The sequence below is a fragment of the Triturus cristatus genome, chromosome 4_1, assembly GCF_964204655.1.
Source record: "Triturus cristatus chromosome 4_1, aTriCri1.1, whole genome shotgun sequence".
NCBI lineage: Eukaryota > Metazoa > Chordata > Amphibia > Caudata > Salamandridae > Triturus > Triturus cristatus.
In genome coordinates, this window is record NC_140585.1 from 498,113,298 (window position 1) to 498,139,588 (window position 26,291).

The 26,291-nt window shown below is 45.2% G+C and overlaps 1 protein-coding gene across 5 annotated transcripts in view; it reads right to left on the reverse strand.

The window, feature by feature from the left end:
* ABCC9 (ATP binding cassette subfamily C member 9) overlaps positions 1-26,291 on the reverse strand; it is a 947,014-nt gene that overhangs the window by 137,659 nt on the left and 783,064 nt on the right. For all 5 annotated transcript variants that reach the window (XM_085652729.1, XM_085652730.1, XM_085652727.1 and 2 more), the window contains 2 exons: positions 15,086-15,206; positions 2,372-2,502 (listed from right to left, as the gene is read on the reverse strand). In XM_085652729.1, the coding sequence (XP_085508855.1) occupies positions 2,372-2,502; positions 15,086-15,206 (252 nt within the window). The remainder of the gene's footprint in view (positions 1-2,371; positions 2,503-15,085; positions 15,207-26,291) is intronic.

Genomic DNA, 26,291 nt, shown 5'->3' on the forward strand with positions numbered 1-26,291 from the left:
ATATTTTAATCTGTACTTTGTTTTTACATAGGACAGCTAGACTTGCCACGGTGAAGATAGCTTTTAGGGTCGTGTGACTGTAGGGACGTGGTAACATACATTTTCTGTGTTTCACTTTTAAACACCATGCACCCTACCTTGTGGGCTGCAACGCTTCTATGGGGGTGACTTACTAATGTTTAAAAGGGAAGTTTTTACATTTTATAAAGGGTTCTCTTTTAATCAGGTCGCACTGCAGATTTGCATTGCAGCAGTTGGGCTACAATGGTAGGCCAGAAGCCATGTTTTCCTTTGTCATATGAGTGGATGGTACAAGAAGTGCTGCAGTCCACAGGTGACATTTTAACTTTTTATGCCATAGGTGTATGTTTTTAACTATGTGCTATGGCTTATAAGAAGTTAAATAAGCCAACCATGGATTAACCAATTTCTACATGTTTTAGTAGTCAAAGCACATGCACAGGGCCCAGGAATGGCTCCTATTTCCTCTGGGGGTATCGGTGACTCCAGAGGTGGAGAAAATCCAGGCCATTACAAGTTGGACCTTGAAAGTCCCCAATGCAATGAGGAAGTGCCAGGGGAAACACTGGAAACACCACAGATCTCGGAATTACAAAGGGGTTGGTAGTGACTGTTACCAGTCCCATCAGAATTAAGGGGCCACTCGTCATGAGGGCCTTGTGATCCACTGGTGATTCACTGGGTGAACTACAGAAATGGCCAGTGGCAAGTATCGGCTGTGACAGTATGCTTGGAGCATTTTCTTTAGTTTTGATGGCACTGGAATAGTATTGCAAAGTATTGTCTTTAGTTCAAATGATGTGCGTAACTATCAACAATTGTTTTCTTTAATGTTAATGAAGACAATCAATATATATGATGCTTATAGGAAATCAATGTCACAGGAACCTTTTTACTCTGCACTACGCGTTGTATAGAACTACAAATTTCAAGCACTCTTCGAAAATATGTTTCTATTGTGTGATTGCCGACGAATTCGTCGGAAATTTGAGAAATACTTCTGAAATAAATTGGACGAAGGAAAGAGCCCGCTACAACAAGTTACAACATAGATGTTCACTGTATGGATGTAGAGTAAAAATATGAGATTTGTATTTTAGGCTCCCCACCCTGGTGCTTTTGGTAACTATTCATAGGTCGCTTTCTAGGAAATGGTGGCACCAAAATTATTGTTTAGTCATAGAGAGGGATGTATGACAGAACCACACTTGCCATTACCACGCAGATATTACCACACAAAGGGCCTCATGTAGGTAGCCAAATACCGGTCGGTAACGGCCGATTTTCGGTAATTATACCGTTACCGACCGGTATTTTGGCCATTGGTATGTAGGGGGACATATTTTGCTTTCGGAATTTACCGAATCGGTAAAATTACCGATTCGGTAATAATACCGAATCGGTAATGTTACCGAATCGGTAACTTTTCCGAATCGGTAATTTTACCGATTCGGTAAATTCCGAAAGCAAAATCGAGATGTAGGGGGAGTGTGTGTGTGTGTTTATGAGTCGGTATTTACCACCAACTTATAGTTGGTGGTAAATAATGAATGTATGTGTAAATGCATTTTTACGCGCGTAGCAGTGTGCAATGTGGCATACATACATGCCCTTAGGGCATGTATGTGTGCCACATGTGCACACATGGCCGAATCAGGGGTGCAACAGGGTGTCAATGTGACACCCTGCCACCCTTGTATGTGTTCCCCCCATTACCGAATCGGTATTTACCGATTCGGTAATGAGGCATACCTTCCCATCAATGGGAAGGTATGCCTCATTACCGAATCGGTAAATACCGATTCGGTAATTACCGACTAGTAACGAATCGGTAAAAATTACCGACTCATTACCTACATACGAGTTACCACTTCTTAAATACCGAGTCGGTACGGCTCGGTATTTAAGAAGTGGTAACTGGTACGCTACCTACATGAGGCCCAATGTCTCTACCACGCATTGCCTTTACAACACAAGTCTTTACCACACATATGCCTTTACCATGCATACCTTCACCACTCATACCTTTACTAAGAAAATTTGAGTATATATCAGGTGAGTTCATACCATATAGGCCTCATTTACAACAAAGTGACTCAGCGCGGCGCCGCAAGCCATTTTGCTGCACCAAGTTGCATCTTTTTTAAAAGCACAGGGATGCGTCATAATTGCAACTGTATGAGGCATCCCTGTGCTTTTCCCTGTGCTGGCACACAATTGGCTGCCATGTGCCAACGCAGGCACGCGTGCACCATCGTGGGTGGACTTATCTGTTATTTCACTTTTAACATGCTCGTCAGATAAACGTATCACAAAACAAGGCGGCAGAGAGTAACACTGTGTACTGTACCTTCTGTCCTGGTTTAATGTAAGCCTTGACATGCTTAAGGACTGGCTTCAGGTTACTTTCATAGCGGACGCACAAATCATGAATTTTAATTTCACCATTTTGCGGCCAGTCTTCCGGAACTTGTGAAAGGTCTGAAATCAAAACGAAAGTTAACAGTCATAAGTCACATAATTACAGTATTAAACTTGGCAGGACTTATGATCTTTGTTTTGTAACTTTTTCAGTATGCACCTGAAACTTCCATCTGAGTGAGAGTGGAGAAAGCGTACTAAAATGTAAGGCGAGCTATAGCAATGAAGGACAGAATTAAAAAAAATATTTATCCAGAGTTGGATAGTAAAACGTGAATAAAACTGGGTCTGTGCTGCAATTCATATTTATGCAGCTCGGTCCGCACAAGTTCAGACAAACACTATTGTGGTAAAGATTGATCACTAAATTGAGGGCATGAGAAATGCACGTTTTCTACCACGACTATTGTATTGCAATAGACCTGTCACCAGTGGAACTAATAAACACAGCTGTGCAAATGAGGGTCCAGAGCACATGACAAATGTCTCTGCTTGTGATTTCAGCTACCACACTGATTGGCGGAGGACTCCAGCAGAAGATCCACAACTGCGACTAGTAAAGAGGAAGAAGAGGAGGGATACCCTATGTGGAGAAGCCATTGATCTGGGATGTGGGCGCATGGCCTCAGTGACTGAATGTAACTATAGACAAATGATAGGAATCAAATTATCCAAGTTGGTCAGGAGCCTGGTCTAATTGTGTAAAAGCCTAATCCTGCAATGACCACTGGCAGCCAGATGTTACTTTTTAGGAGTGTTTTACCATTTCTTTATAGATTGCATGCAACCACTACAGGTTATGAGTCTGAAATGACAAATCAGACTGCCTATTGGTGGGGCATTAAAGATCAAACCCATTCTCCTCAATGCCAGTGCAAATATGATCCAGATCTGACTCCACCGCTGCAAGATGTGGTCTTAAATTCTACTATTGGGTAGAGTAACCATCAGTCATCACCTCTTCCAGTGGTTCAAACGTGTGCCTGCACGATGTACTGCATACTGTTGCATATATAGAGCTGCAAGAATGGAGGTGCTCGATAGGACAGTAGCTTGCAAATAGCTGAGAAATGTCACTATTTACCTGACTGCTGGTTAGATGGCAGACGCTATGTACTGTTTGAATGGCCGACTTGCAAGCAGCAAACAAACTTCATTATTCACCATGTGGCTGGCTTAATTAGCAGACAGTATGCACACTTTTGAAAGAAGCCGTGTAAATAGCAAACAAATGTGACTATTTACACAGCTACTGTGTAAACAGCTCGAATTGCATATTTTTATGCCTTTCACTGATTTCAGCAGGTGCTTTCCACCAGGTAGAACTGCAATCAAATAGTGGCACAATTGACACTAATCCTTTTCTGCAAATTAGTGTTAAAATGGCTTAAATACAATTTGAACCCACGTAGCACTAACTAATGGGTCTAGAGGTCCTAATAGCCAATAAAGAGAATGTTTGAATGTTTCCAAGTTCATTTGGAAAGACACTGCATTTTACCAAGGGCCAAGATACAATGAATTTGGAGGCCCACTATAGAGCTGTGACATACTCCACAACTGCATCTTCTTATATATGTTTACCTCAAGAGGAGACAATGATAAACATTAGATTCTTTGCAAAACATTGGGAAGCTGTTTACCAAATCACAGCTGTGTACTCTTGCTTACCCACAAAGTCGTGAGAATGTCCTAGGGCAATATATAGGGTAAAAAAAAAGGCTCCGAGTTATCTAAACACCTTTTGTTCTGCCCGGAGATGTCATGCAATAAAACAGTGCTTACTGGTATAAGTAATTCTGGGTTAGTTCAATTAAACAAATCAGACCAAACCAACTGAAAAAAATGATTTTTAAAAGTAAAGGCGAGCACTGGCAAAGTTGCATCCCAGTGACATTGTGCCATCTGATAATTCGGGTTATCTTTTCAAAATAGAAACAATTGCATAGCCACCAACACAGTATAATTGAGAGGTTTCATTCTAATCTCATGACAGAAGGAAGAAAAATTGTATAATGTTAAAGAAATAGAATCTATGCTCCCACCTAAAAATCAGTGAATGTGTTTGTAAGTCTTCCAATGGGCATCTTTTTGTGTACCAGAGATGGGCAATGAAATGATTGTTCCATCTCTATGCTGGTGTTTAAGTATTGGGGAAACGTACAATTTTTTAAAAAATGTTTTCAGACTGATCTTCCAACTATACCATCACCAGCCAAAAGTTTTAAAAAATTTTTTTTAAATATAACATTTTTACTGTGATTATCAATACTGTAATTGCAAACATACACATTGACATGTGTGGTTTGTATATTTAAAAGCAAATAACCTTGATAGACATTGTTCATCAGTCTTATTTCTGATAAAAACTCTTAGAGAACATGAGCTCAACAGACACAATAACATATCATCCATCCCAAGAAAGTACTTTAATCTCACAGCAAAATAAAATACTGCACAGTTCAAATAGGAATGCAATTACACCTATTGCGCCCTCGCCCTGCTCCAGGATTTCTCCTAATTTTTACTTTCCCACTTATGAAGTCCTTGATTGACAGGCACTCAATCATTTTATGACTAGGCCCCAATTTAGCAACTAGGTGATAACGTAGCTTCACTCAAGTTACCAACCATAAATTAAATAGGTTTCTGCCATGATAATGAAGATGTGCAAACATGGTGGACCAGGGCAAGGTAATCATAGACCAACAGTACAGCACAGACATCTGCTCAGGCAAAATCATTATATTCCCAAACATAGTCTCACAATCCCTATTACATCTTCATAGGAATATCTGTGCAGGCTCTCCTACTAAAGAGTAGTTTTTACACAAGTTGCAAGTACATTCAGTTCATAAAGCATGCCAAATCCTGTGGGTTCTGCTTCTAACAGCTGACTGTGTGCTGAAGACAGTGGGGTGACTATTCTAGCAACATCATGCTTAGTTTAATCAATCAATCAATCAATGGCTTGTAAAGCACGACTAATTACCCATAAGGGTCTCAAGGCGCGGGGTGCGGGAAAGCTGCTGGTCCTTCGAGGCGCTGTGGCTCAGTCTGGTCTTGAGGTCCTTCCTGAATTGGGGCAGTGGTGGTGATTGCCTGGGGTGACTGTGTTGTGTAGCATAGACGTACGGACAATGTTTTCTAATAATTGTGATACCTTTGTTTTACATACACTTGTACTTGGCATGTGTATAGTACACTCAATATCATTGTGTGGATTTAGTAATATTAGGTGTTTTTGAGGAGTGACATCCTGTGCCTTTTCTCTGGGAATTGCAGCTGTGACTGCATGCCCTTTGCAAGGTGTCTGCTTCAAGCCTTTAGCATGTGGAGAGATTGTACCACCTATAAAGGTATAGAAATGTTATCAGAATAGGGTTCTCGGACTATAAATGACATTTTTCTGACTCAGATTCTTCTAAATTGGAAATATTTATCAATTGGCTGCAGTGACATTGCATGGTTTGAAAAGTTAAATGTGTTTTTTATTATGGTGCATAACGGCCTTGAGATAGATGGCATGTTCCTCTGAATGAAAGTTGCCAATGTGAAGTGTCTATGACATGTGCTTTTAGAAGAAACAGTGTGCCCCAGTTGCTTTGCACTGTAGGAAATAGACTGGCTCTTCTCTAACTGTATTCCCCTTCATATGATATTCATAGATAATTCAAAAAGGTTTTGATAAAAAAGGCAAGAAAAGGAGCCAAACTGTGTACAGAGATACACAAATGTACTTCTAGAAATATACATTATGTTTAAAAATCATCCAATGCCAAGCAGAACGAAAACATGTATTATTTGTCAGCTGGAATGTCCTCCTTGGCTCTGACTTTCAGAAAAATGTGACTACACTATTAGTCTTAATATTTTGAGTGTCCACCCACCCCTACATTTTTATTTACTAACTCCCTTTTCATACATATGTTAGAACTCTTCGTGCCAACACTAAATAAATTATAGATACATACATTTAAACCTTAACAAGCTGTGGAGCAACAATTGCTATTTAATGCGTTTAAAAATTAAGTAAATCATCATGTGTCAACTTGCATTTCCTTTAACAATCTATCATACTAAATAAAGGCAGAAGGGAGCATAGACTGATCTGCTCAAGACCCAGTGGTTTGTCTGTTGAAGTCTCTGGCTCAAGCTAAGCTTGTCCTCATTGGCATCTGCACAAATACAGCTTGTGGCTTTTCAGCCACTAATACAGGCAAAGACAAGGTCACAGCCATGTTATTGCTGCAACTTGTACTATGTTTAGGTCCTTCCAAAGCATTTACCTTTATTAGTCCCATATTGAAAATGTTCCGAGTGCTGGGTAGTGCAAATCTAGATTTATTCCTGGGGTACATGTAGAGACAGGAAGTAAAATGACTCTCTTCTAATACATTGGGAAGAGCTTGTGACCTCTCTCATTTGACTGCTTTCATAATATCAGATGAACGAAACTGAAAGCAAGGACAGGCCTATATTTAAGCTTTGTCTTCTGACAAATGAGAGGCAGAGAACAAAAATCACAAGGCTTTATTGAATGTTTTAGACATTTTAAGACAATCTGTCTTGCATTTATTTTATTTTCAAAAAGCAAACTTTAATCAGTGAGCCTTTCTGATTGTGTCCTGTTGAAGCCAGTGATCGCAAGGGTGCTGGTAGGGGTTGCAAACGGCAAGCTAGGGGTAGCAGCTGCTACCCCTAGCGACCCTCAATCAAAGTCCATGGCAATGGGTGCTGCAAGCTGCAATGGCCTCCTGCTGAGAACCCTAGCACTTATTTTATTGCAAAGTAAGCACTGCTCTTAGCACATGGAATGGATGGCAGATAACAAAATGCTGCCCTTTAGTTCAATGTCTTGGTGTGGTTCACTATGGGAACTGTCCAGGGAAAGCAGTAGACCGCTCATGACACGGATCGAATTCTGGCTTCACTCCCTCTGGCAGTTAGTTTTGTTGGGTGTTTTACATGCCAAAAAATCCATGGCTTCTCCTCATGGTCACTCTTCTTCTGTATAAGAGATGACAGGTAGGCTTCTAGGTACTAAGCAGACCCTTAGGTGCTCCAGCAGGCAGATGATGGCCGCTTACCTTCGGGAAACTGCCTGTCATAGAGACGCCCGTCCTTGCCACACAGCAGCTCTTCGAGTATTCTGCAGAGCACTCACTTTCTTAATGATAATGAATTTAGAACTTGAATAATGTGGAATGGTTTAGGCCTTTGTTTCAATTATCAAAGTAGATAAAGGCAACGCCAGGGCAAGATGTAGCATGTAGAACTTATGGTTAGAGTGGAAGCCAAGAGCATATACATTTGCCGCTTGGGTGCAACATCCCAGAACTGGGCAAAACCCGGAACCGGGTTGTTGCTGTCTACTCCACAGGCTGTGGCTTAAGGTTGAAGAGGGAGTTGACTATGATGACAATCCATTTTACTCAAGGAATGACATAGCGGACTGCGATAAACCACTAATAAACTGTTATTCTCTGAGCCGTTCGCCACTGATGGTGGGACCGCGAAAGAGAAGTGGATCAAGTCAGGTTTTAAAAGGATGAAGTGAGGAGTACTTTTACAGGTGACAGCCCAATCAGAATCTGGGGGATCGTAGGGGGGGAAGCATCCTTGCATGGCAGATCTCCCCGGTACAATTTTGGCCCCATGGACCCCATCCCCGAGGTCCCGATGTAATTTTCATAGGGAGGGGGCAGTCTGCCCCCCTTCCAGGGCTGATTTTGGCCCTGGAGACCCCAACCTCCGGGGCCCGGTGCACTTCTCGAAGTGAGGGCTGATTTTGGCCCAAGGAGGCAGCCCCCGGGGCGCTACCATATTTTTAGAGGGGAGGGGTGCGCGAAGCCACCTGGGCCAATTTCAGGCCCGGGGACCCTATTCCCTGGGGCCTGGCACCATTTAAAAGGGGGCACTTGCTTTCCTTCCCAGGCCAATTTCAGTCCCTAGGACCCAATCCCCGAGGCCCGGCACCACTTTAAGGGGGGGCACACAGCCCCACTCCCCACTCTGATTTTGACCCTGAGGACCAAATCCACAAAGACCAGGCATCAATATTAGGGGGAGGAGGCATATGGCCCCTCTTCCTTGCGCAATTTCGGCCTCAATCCCCTGGGGCCTGAAATTAAATTAAAGAGGGAGGGGGAATACAGCCCCCCCTCTCCCGGCCAATTTTGTCCCAGGAGACTCCGACGCTCGAGCCCAGAACTAACTAAGAGGAGGGGAGAATCTCCCGTGGTTCCCCTCCCTGGGCCAATTTCGGCCCTGAGGATCCCATCCCCTGGGGCCTGGCAGCATAATGAAGGGGGAGGTGGGCAGTGGGCAGGAGCATTTTTGAAGTTTGTGCCAGCCAGGAGGGGACTTGGTGTTTGCTCCTGCTTGGTAGGAGATTTAAAAATGCTCTGGCCAAGCAAGAGCAAACACAAGTTCCCCTGCCTGTGCCACTGCAGGCAGGGAAACAGCTGTGTCCTGGGGGTGAGCTTCCCTGGACATAGCTGCTGAGCTGGCCCTGGACGATGGGGTCCTCAGAGCCATTAATTGCTCACGGAGGGGGTCCGGCGATCACCCCTCGCCATAAAAATTGTTTTTGTGTTAGGCTCCCTGGGGTATAATATAATTAAATGCAGCCTGGCTTCTATTTTTTTTTTTTTGATCCTGCAAGAGATTTGTGGGATTCTGGCATTTTGTGCCTTCTTTTTTTTGGGCCCGGGGGGTCCCTCTGGGTCACCCCCATTGGGCCTCGAGGGTCAGGGTATCTGTCCTGCCATTATGGCCTGTAGTGCAGCTTTGAAATGCCATTCAGACCTGGTTAAATAAACCTTTTGCCAGGTCTAAACCTTCCTTTTAATACCCATAGGTCACTCCTAAGGTAGGCCCTAAAGGCTTATAGGGCAGGGTGCACTGTATGTAAAAAGTAGGACATGTGGGTTTAGGTTTTACATGTCCTAGCAGTGAAAATCTCCTAAAATTATTTTTCACTGTTTGCAAGGCCTGTTTTCCCATTAAATAGCACTTGCCTAATGTAACACCTTACATTTAACAAGTGATAACTTTGGCTTGGGAGTGGATGTTTACACTCAAACTAATTGTAATTTTTAATCCTCTTTGATGGTGAAGTCAGATTTTAAGTCTCAATTTTGAAAATGACACTTTCCGAGAGTTCATCTTTTCTTGTCCTAACCATTTTTGCCTTCTGCCAGTGCCATCAGTCACATGACTTGGAATGGCTGTACATTTGGGGTTTGTGTATTGCTTCCAGACAGTGACACAGAAGGGACTTACGTGTGGACAGGATGTACCATCCTGGCAGTATGACTTGGAGAGGCTTTACCCAGACCCAACTATATGTCAAAGGGCTTTGCCTCCAGCACACACAAAGGAATCGGAAACCAGAACTTTCCAGTGGAAGTAGGAGAGGGAATCAGCCCACACAAAGGTTTGCACCTGATATAAATATTGGAGCTCCATGGTCACTTTTCAGAACTCTTGGACAGGTGGAAGTTACAGAATAAGGACTACCCTGCTGCTAGATATCTGCCCTGCTGCCTGAAGGACTCCCTTGCTGTCTGAGAAGGAAGATTGGACCTGTTTGCCTTCATCACAGGCTTACCAGTTTGACTCCAAGGGTCAGTTGTCTAACCTCCTGTGTGAGCTACAGAGACACAACAAGTTTCAGAGGTTTTCCTGCAACTGCCCAGCTTACATACTGCAACTGTGCATGCCAGGACATGCAACTGGGCCTGCCTGAGCCCTGATGGCTTCTGCTCTTGTGAGTCCCTGCTCCCTGAGAGGTGTTTGGGCTAACAGGTCTAACAGAGGGGACTCATTGCAGTTGTGGCCATGGGAGGATCCCCCCCTAGACATGGTGTAGGGCAGCAAGACCTAGGGGAGGGTGCCACTCCTCTGGACCCGGTTGAAAGGAGACACATTCTGCAGGTTTGTCCTGTCCTGCTGCCCATAAAGGGGTACCATGGTATGCCCTTTGTCCCAACCTTTAGTGCCCAAGCAGTTTTCCCTCTCAGAAAATAAGCAACCCTTACACCTTCAGTCCTTTGTGAGCTGTAAAAGAGGTGCCTGTAGGTGGCAGCCCATGCGGGGTCTGCATAAAGCAGATTCATGTGGGGGGGGGAGGAGTTTGGCGGGGTTAATCTATTGAGATGCAAACAACCTTTAGATGGGCCTAGAACCCTCATTGCCTCTGTCACTCACTCCCGAACACCTATACAACCTCACCCCCCCGTGGCACTCACCCCTTTACCCCCTCTTACCTTCGATCCTTTGTTTGACTACAATTCACACAGTTGTGTTTATCTTTTCCTTTCTTTGCCTCTCTTCTTTACCTGTTCTCACTATGTCAACATGAGCGCGGTTTGTGAACACAAATCCCAATTTGCTCTCCCAAAGCCAAATGTATTAGCTTTGTTGGTGTTTGACCCAGATTGAAGGGTTGGAAACTTCACAAGATTATGGTGTCCTTTGAACAAAAAAACAAGAAGCTCGTGACTGGGTAAAACTGTGCAAATATGCTTAACCTGAAGTTGGCTGAAATTTAACAACACAAATAGATTTGCGGTCAGTGTTTGCACAATACTTAATCGAGAAGAGAGGTGCAAAAATAAAATAGTGCGTCATTGCAACAGCAGAGTACCACCGCAGCAAAAGGTCAATTTTACTTCAGCCAGACCAGTTTTAATCTTTCTAAATCCGGTAGCCATTGTAAAGCCCGTCTGGTAGTGTTGTCAATGATCTGAACTCCAAGTCCGTCACCAGTAACAGATTCCATCTTTATTGTCCGCAGAAAGAGGCGGAGATACTACGCTTTTGGGCATATCACTCAAGGCCACTTAGGAGTGTGCTGCTAGTTTTCCTGTACTAATTGCTCACAGTCAGGCCCCCTGATAGCATATCTCAGCATGATGGAATTTTCCCAAATGCTGTGAGTCAGGAAACAGCCACTCCTGGGAATCAGAGAGCCCGGAGCTACCCAAGAAACACCCGTCCAGCTTGAACCTCGGAGTGCCAGTCACTTCAGCGCTCATAACTGAACCGGACCGCAAGGATCGTGTTTTATGCACTACTTCATTTGAGTTTGCTTATCCTGTTTAATGCACACAAATATATATATGGATTTGTCGGAGTTCGAAGCCTATAGCTAACCTACGGGAGATCCTTGCTTCTAAGGTCGCCCAGAGCTGTGCTGCGGAGACACGCACCCACTTGGGGGCAGATTTACAAGCCCCTTGAGCCACATTTGCGTCATTTTTAACATGGGAAAAATGACGCAAAAGTGGCGCAAGGGGCTTGTAAATCTGCCCCCTGGTGCTTAAAACATGCCGGATGCATGCTTTACACTGGACGAGTAAGTAACAAATCCCCCATGGTACACGATGTTGCACTTCGGAGAACTATTGTACGTGGCACCGCCTTCTGACCGGCACAGGCAGCAAGGTCGAAGCTGGATGTAACAGACGCTTCCTGGAGGGTTATCAGGGCAGACGAAATGCTAAAAGGATACCTAAAACCTTGTATCTTTTCGATCACTCGTAATCTTTTGTGCACGTGTTACTTACTCAACACAGAATTATGAGAATGCAGACACGATTTAAAAATCTTTTTTTTTAGATTATTTAAATGATAGATCATGAAGGTCAAGGGTCAACGTAACAAAAAGAGAGGACCAAAACGATGTCATCTTTTGTAAAGTTATAACACGCCTTTATACAACAATATAAACTACTTGCATATTTGAATGTATTGAGCATTATTCTAAACCCACATCACCCTCCTGGAATAAATCTGATCTGCTCGACCTTGCTGCCACCCTGAGGGTGAAAGTCCAAATAGTTGGCTTTCAGTCAGGATATCTGATGTTGCTGAGGTAAGCACCTCACAAATTCTCATCGCTTTTACATACTTCACAAGATTCAGTGGCCCTACTCTGAAGTGGTAAAGCCTTTCCACTGTCACGAAGGGGCACAGGGGACAGTGTGCTGTATCCCATCATAGCTCACACCATACTCCTGCCCCACAATCCGCAGTTGAATCAGACCCCCCTACCTGGAAACGTCCATTCGACTGATCCTGACTGTCTTGCCTTCAGATCGTCAGTCCAACCGAGCCTTGGTGGTACCACCCCTGTCCCTACCACAGCCATTCATGTTTTTTCTATCTCCAGGGACAGAATGTCCTATTTCTTCATAAGATGGACTTACTGCATCTGACAAACCGCCCAGCTTTGAGCACTCTGGGTGGGGTGCACATCTCCTACCTGAAGGCAGGAATGTTTGGCAGTCTCTGCAAAGCCGACGTTTCCCAACTTTGTCTGAAGATGAAAATGCAAACCCTATGCCTGACCCTACACTCATAAAGTTGTCGAGCAGAACTAGTAGCCTCCTAAAGTCCAAAGGTAACTCAACAATTTGTCACACCGATTGTTCCGTATCACGACAGAAATGTGATTGATGCTGTTGGCAAGCGGTGATGTATCGAAGACAACACTGCATGGCTGCCAGTATGGTTCAGGCCACTCACCGCGGGCCGCAACAAAATGGTGGACGCCAGTGCCATGAGGAGGCTGGGCAGAAGGCGGGGTCTGAGGAGGATCTGAAAGCAGCCTCTGGAGCTTGGCAGGTCCAACGTTATTCTACTGCCATCATTATGATTATTATTATTATACTATTATCAGCACCATGAAGCCCTCGCGGGCGGTAGCACGCTTTACAAATACGCATAAAACGATCATGATATATTATATTGAATCTTTTTATCATTTTGTCACAGTAATATTACTACTCCTAATACTGCTGCTAATTCTACTGCAACAACGACTACTACTACTACTGCCACTACTACCACTACTACTAATAACAATAATATTCCTGATTCATGGCAACTCGGTACATTTGAAGGGTACGCTATCATAATTTCATTTCACCTATTGTTTTATTTACACTGACACGCTTGGCACTCTAAAACAATTTAACCAATAAGACTTAATGCTGAAATCTTTCCAGATTACAACGACCATTTTCTATGACCATTGAACGGTGACTTTGACATTCAGTGGTTGCTTCACATCGAAATGATGCGCATCTGCTTCGTATCTTCAGATCTAGGAAGGATATGACGTCAGCAGCGGCGTAGCACGTGTGCACAGACGACAATGCAAGCAAGGATTCTGGTGCCCTCATTCAGTGGTTTGGCGGTAAAAAAAAGACATAAACAGGGGCTCCTCTACCCCTAGTACCCGGGGCCGTTTGTGGAGACCAGCGTTTCTGTACCCAATGACCTACAATCCCAGTAACACTGATCAGATTTTAGGAGAGTTTTGCACAGTTGGGCTATATCCCGTTATATGTCTCGAAGAACGCGTTTGCAGACAAGTTACTTTTCAAATGTACAAGCTGATTATTTTAAATTTTAGTATGTATTCTTTAACTTTTCCAACGCCGAACGACCATTGAGTGAAGTAGAGACTGAAGAACCGATCTAAAGAAAATCAAATTGAATAGCTTCCTATGTATAATCTTAGTGTATGTCCCACGACTGGACTCTAAAATACACTGGTTTCAAATGCTGCTTCTATTGACTATTAGTCACGTTCTCAGGTTTCCTCTACCCATATATGGATCAGTAGAAGGCTTATTTAGTTTAACTTCCTCCAAATTTTACAATTAGTTGGCTCAACAAGTCATCTGGTTGAAATTTTAATCCACATACTATATCTGTCTGGATATAATTATTCTCACATTTATTGGTCTTTATCGCACTGGGAAAATAGAGCAGACATTTGTTTAAAATTTGTTTTAAACCCTGCGTAAAAATAATCCGCATCATAAAATCAACTAAATTCATTTTGCAGTGTAATATTACTCGTAGTCATCATTTTTGGCCTCATGTAAATTACTCTCATTTTTTTGCTCCCACACGTACACGCAGGGCCACTGGAGTTATGTGACAGTGAAGGACCAGATTATGTGGAAGGGTTATATTGTGTACAGATTATGTGGTACCTCTATGACAAGTCTTTAGATTAAAACATTGCTCTGAAGAACAGTATAGTTTATTTAATATTTTTATATAGTTTCTCACTAGGAGTTATTTTGGGTTCAAGACAAGAGTCCCTAAATAGAATCAACATATTGGTAATTTTTCTGACGTCTGCATGACAGATTGAAATAAACACATCTTTGAGGACAGTGTCTGTGATGTGAACATGAATTTGTGTTAATAGTGAAACAGAACCAGTGACAAATGGGAAATCATTCTATCCACCCTGTTTAAAATACATTTATGGATTTAAGTTTTTGTTTCCGGATACAGCCAAAGGTTGTTGAACATATCCATGAAACAGAGAGGTTTTCTATGAAATAGAGAGGTTTATACTGCCCGACCAACATTGCAACATACTTAAATGACTGACTACAGGGATCAACACCTGAAACTGTGCGGTTGATGATTTATGTGGAAAGTTCTGCAAATTCATAGTAATTCGGAAGCCCCCAACAGCAGCACAAATGCATTTTTTCCGGTGGCCTTACCCATAAGCATTGGGATGGACTAAATAGTTGATTTTTCGTGTTTAAAAAAGGAATGTCATTATTTTCTTAGACATTACATTAAAAAAACGATGTTTTACCAATGGTCCCTTCGTAGTCTTCAGAGTCAATGTTCAGGAAGCTGTTCACTTTCTTCACAGCTCCCATTTGCACCTCTAAATCTGCCAGATTCCGTACCACCCAGTTCAAGTAATTGGTGACCTGTATCACAAAATATAAGACTGTTTTAAATTGGGCATAGTCAATGCACCAGCAAATACTATTTTATGTGACACATACGTACAATGAAATGAACCCGAAAACTTACACCAGAGAAATTTCATGATCACACTTTGTCAATGAATGGACAATTATATGTAGAAAAAATCCTTTCCAGAGTAGGGTATTGGTACCATTGCCTACATTTTAAAACTCACGATCCTCTTCATTTCTTTCATATGCCAATAGTGCCTCATTATGTAACAGGGGGAGAGTGATGACTTAATTGCAATCTATAATTTACCAGGTGGGGTGCAGGATTGAGCAAGGCATAGCACTTATGATTGCAATTTTTGTGCAAGAAAAAGAATGAGTAGCAATTAGATATTTCAGTTTTTAATAAACGATGTTGTATCTTCATTCCAGAACTGTCGAGGGTGAAGGATGTCTGCATAGTAAAATATCTGCTCATTGATATGAACGTCATCCCTTCAGGTGAATTCATAAAAGATTACGTTTCAAATACAAGATAATTGACAAGTTATGCCCGGGAGGACTAATTCCAGGGACAACACTTCATCATTCAATTTCACAGAATGTATTACCTTTTAAAAAGTTGGAAGTTTCTTGTGGATCAGTCCAAAGCGGATCCAACCCTCAGAGCAAACAGTAACTTAAGAGGGGCCATTGGATTTGATGAATTCAATTATGTCTGAAAAAAATTCAGAAAATTTGGCAAAAAAATGTGATGTTTTGGGGAAAAAGCTGTTGGATGCGGAGGATACTGTTGTGAAGACACCTGAAAAGTCAAGTGTAGCTTTGACAAGACTACCAGACTATGAAGACTTAAGTAGAAAAACCATTAAAATGGCAAAAGCCTATTCGTTTTATTATTAGGTTTTTAAGATTTACAACTGATTTTGTAAAGGGCAAAGAAAAGGGTGATCTGAAAAGAAGCGATCAAATAAAAGTCAGAATTTGGGGATCATAGGAAAGCCAAGCATATTAACAGAAACTTTAGATCTCTGGACTAAGAATCACATTAATGTGTCAGATTGTATATTCGTTTTCTGGGTTTATGTACTTACATGGGCTTGCATATTGATATGTTCTGTTCTTTAACCAAATTAGGACAGTGGATGAAACATACGCATCCTCTACAATACCTTGCTGATGTGGAAGACATGGCTATCTTGTACTCTGTTGGACAGCTGGAGAACGTCTGGTGCTTGCTCCAGAGGTGCCCCCTTGGGGCTTCACTAGAGGCCAACGCCAATGTGTTTGTGTGCTAGCCCCTGGCCCCTTCGTTCATTGATGTGCCAGTTTGTGGCTGCCAAGGAGAGAGGTAGTAGTTAGCGTCCTAATCCACTGCTGTAGCGGATCCTCCTGACACCATAAAAGTTAAAAGAGGACAGAATCTCTTCTTTTCTATCAGTGCCTATGCCTGATGGATTGCTGCTGAGGAACTGTGGCTATGCTCCATCACTGCACAAGATTCCAACATTAAGCCACCAGGGATCTGCTTTGTGGCTGGTGCTCCCCGTGGCATAGGGTCAAACCACTATGGGGGCATTGAATTAATGCCATATTTCTTTCCCTGGGGTCTAATCTGAACCCACAGCCATACCCGGTTCTCGCCTTCATGGAAGGAGAATGGGGCTGGACATTTGTAGCTTTTTTAGCATTGGTGCCTGGGGTCTTTTTCCAACTCCTGAGGGAAAAAACAGCACAGAGGGGTACCATTAGAGAGTATCCCCTTTTCAATAGTGCGCATTCACAATTAATTCCTGCTTGAGGATGGTGGTAACGCCCCTTGCTGGCAATTACAAATAGACATTTTCTCTTCACCATTCAAGTCTTGTCCCCACATTAGCCCCCCACCACCCTTTCCGGTAAGGAAAAATGGAAAGTTGAAACTGTACATTCATTTCAATTTGTACTGATGCCAGTGGTGCAAATTAAAGTATTTTCTTCTTTACCTTTTCTTCAAGACTGCTTTATAGGCATTTTCTGGAGCCTTTTCACAGGGGCACTTTATATTCATTGCTCTCAGAGTGTTTTTCTGTCTCCATGACTTTTTGTACAATAATCTACCTTGCACTGCAATCTCACTTTCTACACTTATTACACACACAGCATACTCAGTGCACATTTAGACTAGTACCTAAGCATTCTATCTTGCACACAATGTTTGAGGGAAAACGTTTTAAATAGAAAACAGAATCAGATATGACATCTAATTAGATGACTGCTGCCCCATGCCTTAAGTCAGATAATAGAGGAGAGCTCTAAGACTGAGACTGGCATCTGAGGGAGAAGATTATGAAAGTGATTTTTCATGCGATAAGAACTTCTCGTCCAGTGAGTGTGAGCAACATGTCCATGCAGCAGACCAGGCAATAGTGATTTGCCTTCAGAAGTGTGATCTGAGCCACTGAGAGACAGAGCCCAATCGGGAATGCAGGCAGATGCTGGGCAGTGGGTTTTATGTCCCAGTTCTCAAATCACCATGCCCTTCTCTCCAACCACAACAATGTGTGATGTTGGTGTCTAGCTTGTTAGTCCTCTGGCAGTCAGGCCGGATCAATCCATGGACTAGATGAGTTAAATTTAGGTTTTTGGGGTCTTATGGAAATTTTGTTCTGTAATGCACACAGTGCTTCCAAAATTGTATGTGGCTTCACAATCAGATAACATGGAAACACTTGTTGGGTGACTTTGATGCTAGGTAACTCGAAGATGCTTGATCCTTCAATATCAAACAGATAGAACGTCTGAGAAGGGGAGGATAACGGAGTTACCCTACTAGGGGAGGAGGTCAAAGGAGCATCCTATGTCCCTATTAAGATGTATCAGACATTTTGGAAAATGATATTGTCGCTTCAAATTGAAACAGCAAAGGAGTGATCCTTTTGAGTGCAACCACGTTCTTCTAAATTCTGAGTGCATAGTTTAAAAAGGCTTATTATTTTGGTATTTTAAGGCTGCTGATGTTGTGGCTTCTTCTGCTGAAGTTTTCTCCTCAGATATTGAGTTTTTTTGCCATATTATATGCTTTTAGAAATTATGCAGGAGTGTCATGATGAAACCACCATTTAAACTCTGGATGGTCACAGGCAGTCATAGCGTTGAGATCATGACAGACAGGCCCACAATCAAGTGAAACAAGCCAAGTGACTGAAGAAAGTAGATATATATGGCCACTCGTATGTCAAGGTGATTGAGGTGTAATGCCACCACAGAGAGATTTGTATAGGAGAAAGGACATCCAATGAAATATTTTTGAGAAACACAATGAGAAAAAGGAAGGTTGCAACTATCAGGCTACATCTGAAAACCTTAAAAAGGAGTGAATATAAACAGTGACAATGAGAAAATTGCTGACTCTGTCTTTGAGGTGAAAGAAGATCTAGAAAAGCATTTTTCTCTAATAGCTAGTACCTCAACTCTCAGTGGTAGGGTTATGCGATTGGCATACTCAAAGGTGGTTGATACAGTAAGAAATTGGGTTACTCGTTAAGGAGGGTGAAACCCTACTCTACTCAAGTAGTAAACCCAGTTATTTTCAGGGAGAAGTCACAAGCACACCCTAAATAAATTTGTGCTGAACCCTTGAGTAGCTTGGCACAGAGCCGTAAGGCTTAACTCAGAAGCAATGTGTAAAGTATTGGTGATCCACTTCAAACAGTGATGACATACAAACACCACACAGAAGCGCCCCACAACAAATTAGAACAATAGAGTACATTGTAATAAATACAACCAGGCCAAAATGACAAAAATCCAATCAGTAGAACCAGAGATACTGCCGGTTTAAAGATATCAGTGAAAATAGCTCCAAAAAGCACAAAGTGCCAACTGTGGAAATCTGGTCACACCAGACTGGGACAAAATTACAAGTTCAGGCCAACTGCGATGAAGAACAGGCAAGTAAGGGTCCCAGTTAGGCCTGCTGAACAAGAGCACCTTAGATTCTGTTTGCGGGGTGTTGCAAGGTCCATGTCAAAGATGCATCATACAGTTGAGGCGATGCGAGGCCGGGTCAGAGACACGCCGCACAGCGTCTGTTCTGGGGAGCTATAATGTTGTGATCCGAGGTCCTGCATTGTCATTGAGGAACCTTGTGATGTGTAGCTCTGTGTTGAGGATGTGTTGTGGACCAGCTGGTTCCAAAGAGACTGTGGTGCTTGCGATACGATGTCCTACGCTGCCATCAAGGCTGCTGTCGATAAGGGCTTGCGATGTGAGGGCCTGCATTGGGGATGCATTGCACAGTGGCAGTTTTGATGAGTCTGCTGGCTGCAAGGTCGATGCAGAGTCCTTGCACTAGAAGAATCCATGCAGCAGAGGAGATGCATCAGATCTGTTTGGGGTAGAACTCACTAGTGACTCTGGAGTCACTCTGATGGTCCTGAGTACAGGTTGCAGGTCCAGTCCTCACCCAGTCAAGAGGGCAGCAGGCAGTTGGTCAGCATAGGAGGTATCAGTCCATCAGGGCTGCAGTACAGCAGAGTTGCAATACTTTCAGCAGCACAGTAGTCCTTCTTCCTGGTAGAGTCTTCCACAGATCCAGAGGTGTACTAAAGAGTTGGGTCAAAGGGTCCAATATTTATGTCTGGTGCCCACTTTGAAGTAGAGGACGCTTCTAGGGGTTTTCACCCCCCTGAGGTGTCAGACATCCACTAACTCTCTCTCCTGGCCCAGTTTGTCTGGGGACAAATAGACTAGTGACAAACCCTTTTTGAGAGTGCTCAAGCAGAGCCTTTGTGATATGCAAGTGTGGTAGGTGACAGCTCCTCCGCCTCATTAACTCAAAGTGGCTCATCTTGCCAACATCGGGCTACCCTCAGGCTCACTGTCTGGCAGCAATACACAAAGACCAACTGCCAGCCACACCTAGTCATATGATCCAGGATCCGGCTGCAGGCACCAAATGGTTAGGAGAAGAAAATGGCAACGTTCTACAAGTGCCATTTTAGGAATTGTGATAAATAAATCCAATTTTACCATTAGAGAGGGCTTTTTTTTAAAGATTTTTATTAGTTTAAATAACAAACTTGCTGACAGCAAATGACATTTATAATCTCAGTTTGTACAATTGATAAGGTAGCACAATTATTGACATAAGGTTCAAAGTTACTTTACATTCCAACTTTTAAGGCATTAAAGCAAGAAATATCACTTCCAAGCCTTTTATTTGATCCGGTAATGTGTGCAGTCTACTCACTTAGATCAGGGTCTGAGGCCTCATCTGGGGGGGGCAAATACTGCAACGAAATGCATTCCATTTACCCCATATCTTTACCCACTTGCAGGGACAACCTCTGTGAATGAATACTGTCTCCTCCGCCACCATCGCCCTATCAAAGTCTTGGCACCAGTGTAGGTGCATAGGGGCAGCAGGTGCCCCCCAATGTTGTGCGATATTTCGTTTTGCCAACATGATCCCCAAGGTTGCCCAAGTCTGCGCTGCATGGTTCAGGTTGGTAGGTTCCCAGATATTGAGGAGGCAGCGCCGGGGTTCTGGGAGGACCTCCACCCCGCTGACCCTGGTGATGGTAGCCATGATCTTTCCCCAGTACTGTGTTATAACGGGACAGTCCCATAACGTGTGGAAGAATGTACCCAGTTGCCCACAGCCTCTTAAACATAAAGGCGTCCCAGCTCGTCCGATCTTGTGAAGCGTTGTTCTAGTATAATATGTTCTGTGCAGTATTTTCAGTTGCACAAGTTGTAGTCGTGATGAGATCGCTACCTCCTGTGGGGATGCTAGGGCCTCCTGCCAGTCTTGGTCGTCCACGTCCCCCACCTCTGTGCGCCACTTCTCTCTCAAGGTGTGTAAGGGGTCTTTCTGGTTATTCACCAGCTTACGGGACATGAGGGAGATTGCTTTTTTGGTGAGGTGGTCTGTTAGGAGGCGGTCGTCCAGTGGCGATGACTCGGGGAGATCGTCACCTTGGGGTATGACTTTGGTGAGTGCGTGTTTGATTTGTAGGTATCGGAACCGGTCCGAGTCCGCCATCTGATATGTTGTGCGTAGTTGGTCAAACATCATTATTTCCCCTTTTTTCCACAAATCACCTACTTTGGAGATTCCTATAAGGTCCCACCGAGCGAAACCTTTGCTATTGCGGAGTGTACCCAATTTTGGGGAGTCCCAGAGCGGCGTGTGTTGGGTGATTTTTCCCTCCCAGCCGAGTGCCCATTGCGCTTTGAACCACGTATGTGCTGTGTGAGCCGTGGGGCCGATCAATGTGCGCATCTTGGACTTGTCATAGAGTGGGCTCATTAGTCTGTCCGTGCCTAAGGTGTGTCTGTCCATCCGTAGGGCTGGTTCCTCTTGTGGGGCATGGAGCCATTGGTTCACTATTGTAAGTTGGGAGGCCCAGTAGTATAACTGCACGTGTGGCAGAGCGATGCCTCCATCGTACCAGCCCCTAATTAGTTTTGTCATTGCTATGCGAGGGGGTTTCCCGTCCCACAGGAGGAGGCTCACTTCTGCTCGATAGCTTTAAAATATGAGTCGGGACTGGGGTTGGCGTGTTTTGAAGGATGTATAAAAAACTGGGGAGGGCCATCGTTTTGAAGAGGGCCGCCCGGCCCAGCAGGGTCAGAGGAAGAGAATGCCAATATTTCACATCACGTTTTGGTCTCTTGAAAGGGAGTATGAGGTTGCGCTTGTAGAACTGAGTGCGGTCCGGGATTATATGGATGCCTAAATACTTAAACCCATCATGTCCGAGTTGTATTGTCACGCCTCTGGGTAGTCGTGGGGGGGGACCATGGAGAATGTACATGACCGATTTTTCCCAGTTGATCATGTATCCGGAAAATCTGCCGTAGGATGCGCATATGTCCAGGAGGCAATTAATGGAGCGGCTGGGGGAAGCCATGTATAACAGAAAATCATCTGCGTAGAGGGAGACGCGGTCTTCCCAACTCTCCGACCATTACAGTTCACGTATCACTGGGTCTCCCCTGATCCAGGCCGCCAGAGGCTCGAGCACAAGGGCAAACAGTAGGGGGGATAGGGGACAGCCCTGACTAGTCCCACGCCCCAGGGGGAAGTCATCAGACACCCGTCCATTAACCACCACGTGTGCCAGCGGCTGTGTGTATAAGAGCCGGACCCAGGCCAAAAATTTGGGCCCAAAACCAAAGTTTTGTAGAACTGCGAACTGGAAGGGCCATTCCACCCGATCAAAAGCCATGCTGGCGTCTAAGGACAGGAGAACCGCCTCTTCCTGAATTGTTGACATTCGGGCCAGCACTCCTTGAAGTCGCTCAGATTCATTGCTGTGTTGCGGCCAGGTATGAAGCCCGATTGGTCTGGATGGATAAGGGACGCTAGGTAGGGCTGGAGCCTAGTCACCAGTGCCTTTGCTAATATTTTGGCCTCCACATTTAGGAGCGAAATGGGGCCATAGGAGGAGCATTCGTCGGGGGGCTTACCAGGTTTTGGGATCGCTACCAGGGTGGCTAACCTTTGGTCTCTCGGTAGCTGTTACTGTTTTAGGCTGTCTACGTACATCTGTAGTAGGTGAGGCCCTAATATGTCCACTTCTCTCTTGTAGAGCTCCACGGGGATGCCATTCGAACCCAGTGCTTTGCCTGGTTGGAGTCCCCTGATAGCAGCTGTGATTTCATCAGCCGTGAGGGGCGCCTCTAGCGTGTGCATCTCGGGGGCCAACTTTGGCAAACGTATGTCTCTAAGGAAGGCCTGGTTTTCCTGCACAGTGGTGTTCGTGGCTGGTGTATAAACTGTCATGTAGTGATGTGAGAAGGCCGTGACTATATCTTGCGCACCCGGGCCACCCAATGATTTGCACGTTCCTTTTTGTCAAGCCATGCGAGGAGCTTACCGACCTTGTCCCCCACCTCATAGGTTGTGTGCTGTGTTTGCTTTACTCTGGCCTTGGCTTCTTCCAATGCATGGTCTCTGAAGGCCTGTTGGGCGAGGGCTAGTTTATATGTCGAGTCCCCGGTTGGGTCTCTCTTGTGGTCTTCCTCTGCTAGGCTAACTGCTCTCTCAAGCTCCTGCATCTGCTGTACTTTGTCTCGTTTGTGTGAAGTGATCAGTGAAATGGCTTGTCCGCGCAGGACCGTCTTGTATGCCTCCCAGAGAATGGCGGGGGAGGATACTGTGTGTGTGTTGTCTTGGAAGTAGTGTTTCGTGGTCTTGTGTAGGGTTTTCCCTATGGTCGGGTCCCTCAAATATCCAGGATATATGGGGTATATGTGCCGTCTCCCAGTGCGTTGTAGGATGTATGTTGCTGAAATCGGGGAGTGGTCAGATATCCCTCTGGGGAGGTGCTTGATTTCTAGAATGTATTCAAGGCTCGATGGAGACGCGAGGATGTAATAAATTCTGGACATACTGTTGTGGGCCCCAGAGTGATGTGTGTATTGATGCTCTGTGGGGTTGCGGGTGCGCCAAATGTCCACCAGTCCTAGTGCTTCAGTGAAATCTCGCAGGGGTACGGGGGAAGTCCCTTGGTTTCGTGGTGGGAGCCTATCAAAGGCAGTGTCAAGTACGGTGTTAAAATCGCCTCCCACAATAAGTTCTCCTAGGGGTAACGAGAGCAGGAATTCACCCAGCGCCGGGAAGGTGAGATTGTGGAGCACTCGGGGAGCATAAACGGAGACAAAGTTGTAGGCACGCCCCTCCCATTGACACGAAAGTGCAGCGAAACGGCCTTGGTCGTCTGTCTTGGTGCTTCGGACCACCAGTGGGCAGCCTTTTCGGATGAGTATACCCACCCCTCTAGAGCCGGAAGTGAACTCAGAGTGAGCTACCATCTTGAAGCCCCATCTATCTAGCGCCTTGGTGGCATTCCCCACCAGATGAGTTTCTTGTAAAAGAATCACTGAGGGTGCGTGCCTCTTGAGGTAGTGTAGTGTTAAGCCCCACTTTATTTTGTCACAGAGACTGTTCACATTCCAGGATATCAGAGTTAGAGGGGGGCAAAGCTTGTGTGTATCCCTTGACTGTGACTGTGTTGGGTCGGGTGATACGCCCCTCGGGGCATCAGTGCGGTCGTTATGCATTGGAATAGTGTGTGGGGGTCGTTGGGTCGCGTGTGTGCTAACCTTGGATTGCACGGCATTAGCATTAGCATTGGGCAGCAAAACATTAACAAAATAAAAAATTCAAACGCGAACATAAACTGAAAAGAAATTGAACCGGGCCATACATAGCACCAATAACAGTCTCATAATACCTTCCCCCCTACCTGCCTCCCTGCCCGGCGGACCCAAAACTACCCGCCTCCCCAACTGAGCAGAGTGCTTATGCCCCAGAACAGGTACTTGCGTGGGGGGTGAGTGATTGTCCGTGACCCCGGGGGGTCCTCTCTGACTGTGTCGTCATCAGCGGCTAGTTTTTCACTTGAGGGTGGAAAAATCGTTGTGGTCGTTCAGTGTTACTGTCATTCTTGCCCGCTGGGTTGAGTCTCTTTAGTCCCCTTTGTCACTGGAGTCAGGCGACTTCGATCTTTGCGACTCGTGGATTCGCAGTTGCTGTTGGGTTCTTGATTTGCCGGATCCCGTTGCCGGACGCCATCCCTCCAGCCAGTCCCTGGCGTCCTTGGGCGTAACAAAGAACTAGGTTTTTCCCTCCGCCTCTACTCTGAGTTTTGCTGGGAAGAGCATGGAGTATTTGAGCTCCCTAGCCCGCAGTTCCTTCTTGACGTCCAGAAAGCTGTGACGTTGTTTGGTGACTGCTGCTGTGTAATCTGGGGAGAGCGTGACCGTTGAATTTTCAATACGGATCGGTGGGGCCACCCTGGCCGCCTGTAGGATGGCGTCCCGGTCTCGAAAATTGAAGATGCGGGCAAGAATCGGTCTGGGGGGAGCGCCCGGGCGAGGCCTCCCCCCTGGTATTCGGTGAGCTCTTTCTATAGAGAAGAAGCTGGAGAGTCCTCTTGGTTGCAGCTGGTTTTTTATGAGGTCTTCCACAAAGAGATCCAGCGCCGATCCACCCATCCTCTCTGGCACTCCAATGATGCGCACATTGTTGCGGCGTGAGCGCCCTTTCTGGTCGTCGAGTTTGGCAAGGATGAGTTTGTTGTCCGCCTCTAGATTGCGTACTTCATGTTGCAGTGCAGCCGTATCCGTGGAGAGGGTCGTTGTTGTAGATTCCACCTCTGTCAGCCTATGCGACAACTTTGAGAAGTCTGCCCGGATGAGGGATATGTCCGTTGAGATTGTGCCAATGGATGACTGCACTTGTTGGAGGGCGGCCATGATATCCACCAGTGTAACTGTGCTTGGCTCTTTTGCGGCAGGAACCTCAGATTGAGTCTGATTCGATTGCGTTTTGTCCGTCAGGTCCTTGGTGTAGGCAAATTTGTCCAATTTGCCAGCAGGTGCACCTCGTGGGTCTCGGCCCCCCATCTCCTCCGTTGCAGCTGGGGGCGGTGCCTAGTGGATTGGGAGGAAGGGGTAGTAAGCAACGCTGCCTGCCACGTGATGTGGGGGCACGCGTGGCCTTCCGGGTTTCTTACCCAGTCCCCCACAGTTGGACGTGCTGATGACTGGGTCACAGGCCGTTACGCCGCCCACCACTTTGCCTTTGGGCAGTGGGTATTTCAGAGGAGAGTCCAGTCCTTAAGAGAGCCTGTGGGGTCCACAACAACCCCGCTAATGGTACAGTGTCCGTTGCTAGCTAGCCAGCCTCAGCAAGGCTTCCCCTGCCTTGATCAATTACGGCGTCTGAGCTGAAGAGGAACGATGCCCGTGGGTGGGAGGTGGATCCCGGTGCCGTGTGAGACAGTGCTGCTATAGAGCTGCCTGACCGCGTTATGTGTTGGTAGAGGAACATTGCTGACTGTGCAGACACTGGTCAATGTGGTCTTATGGTAGTGAGTTGTTTTGGTCGTCCAAATCTTGTGCGTGCGCCTGATTCGGCTGTGGGACGCCGCATGTGGTGGTGGATGAGGTGCGCTGGGTGCAGGAGCGAGGCCGCTCAGCGGCAGATTGGTAGTTGTGAGGTGGGGGCCCGAGGGATGTAAGCGCCACCACTGCCTTGTCAGACACTTTGTTGGATACTGTGAGTCCTGGTATTGCGGGTTTCAGAACCGTGGCAGT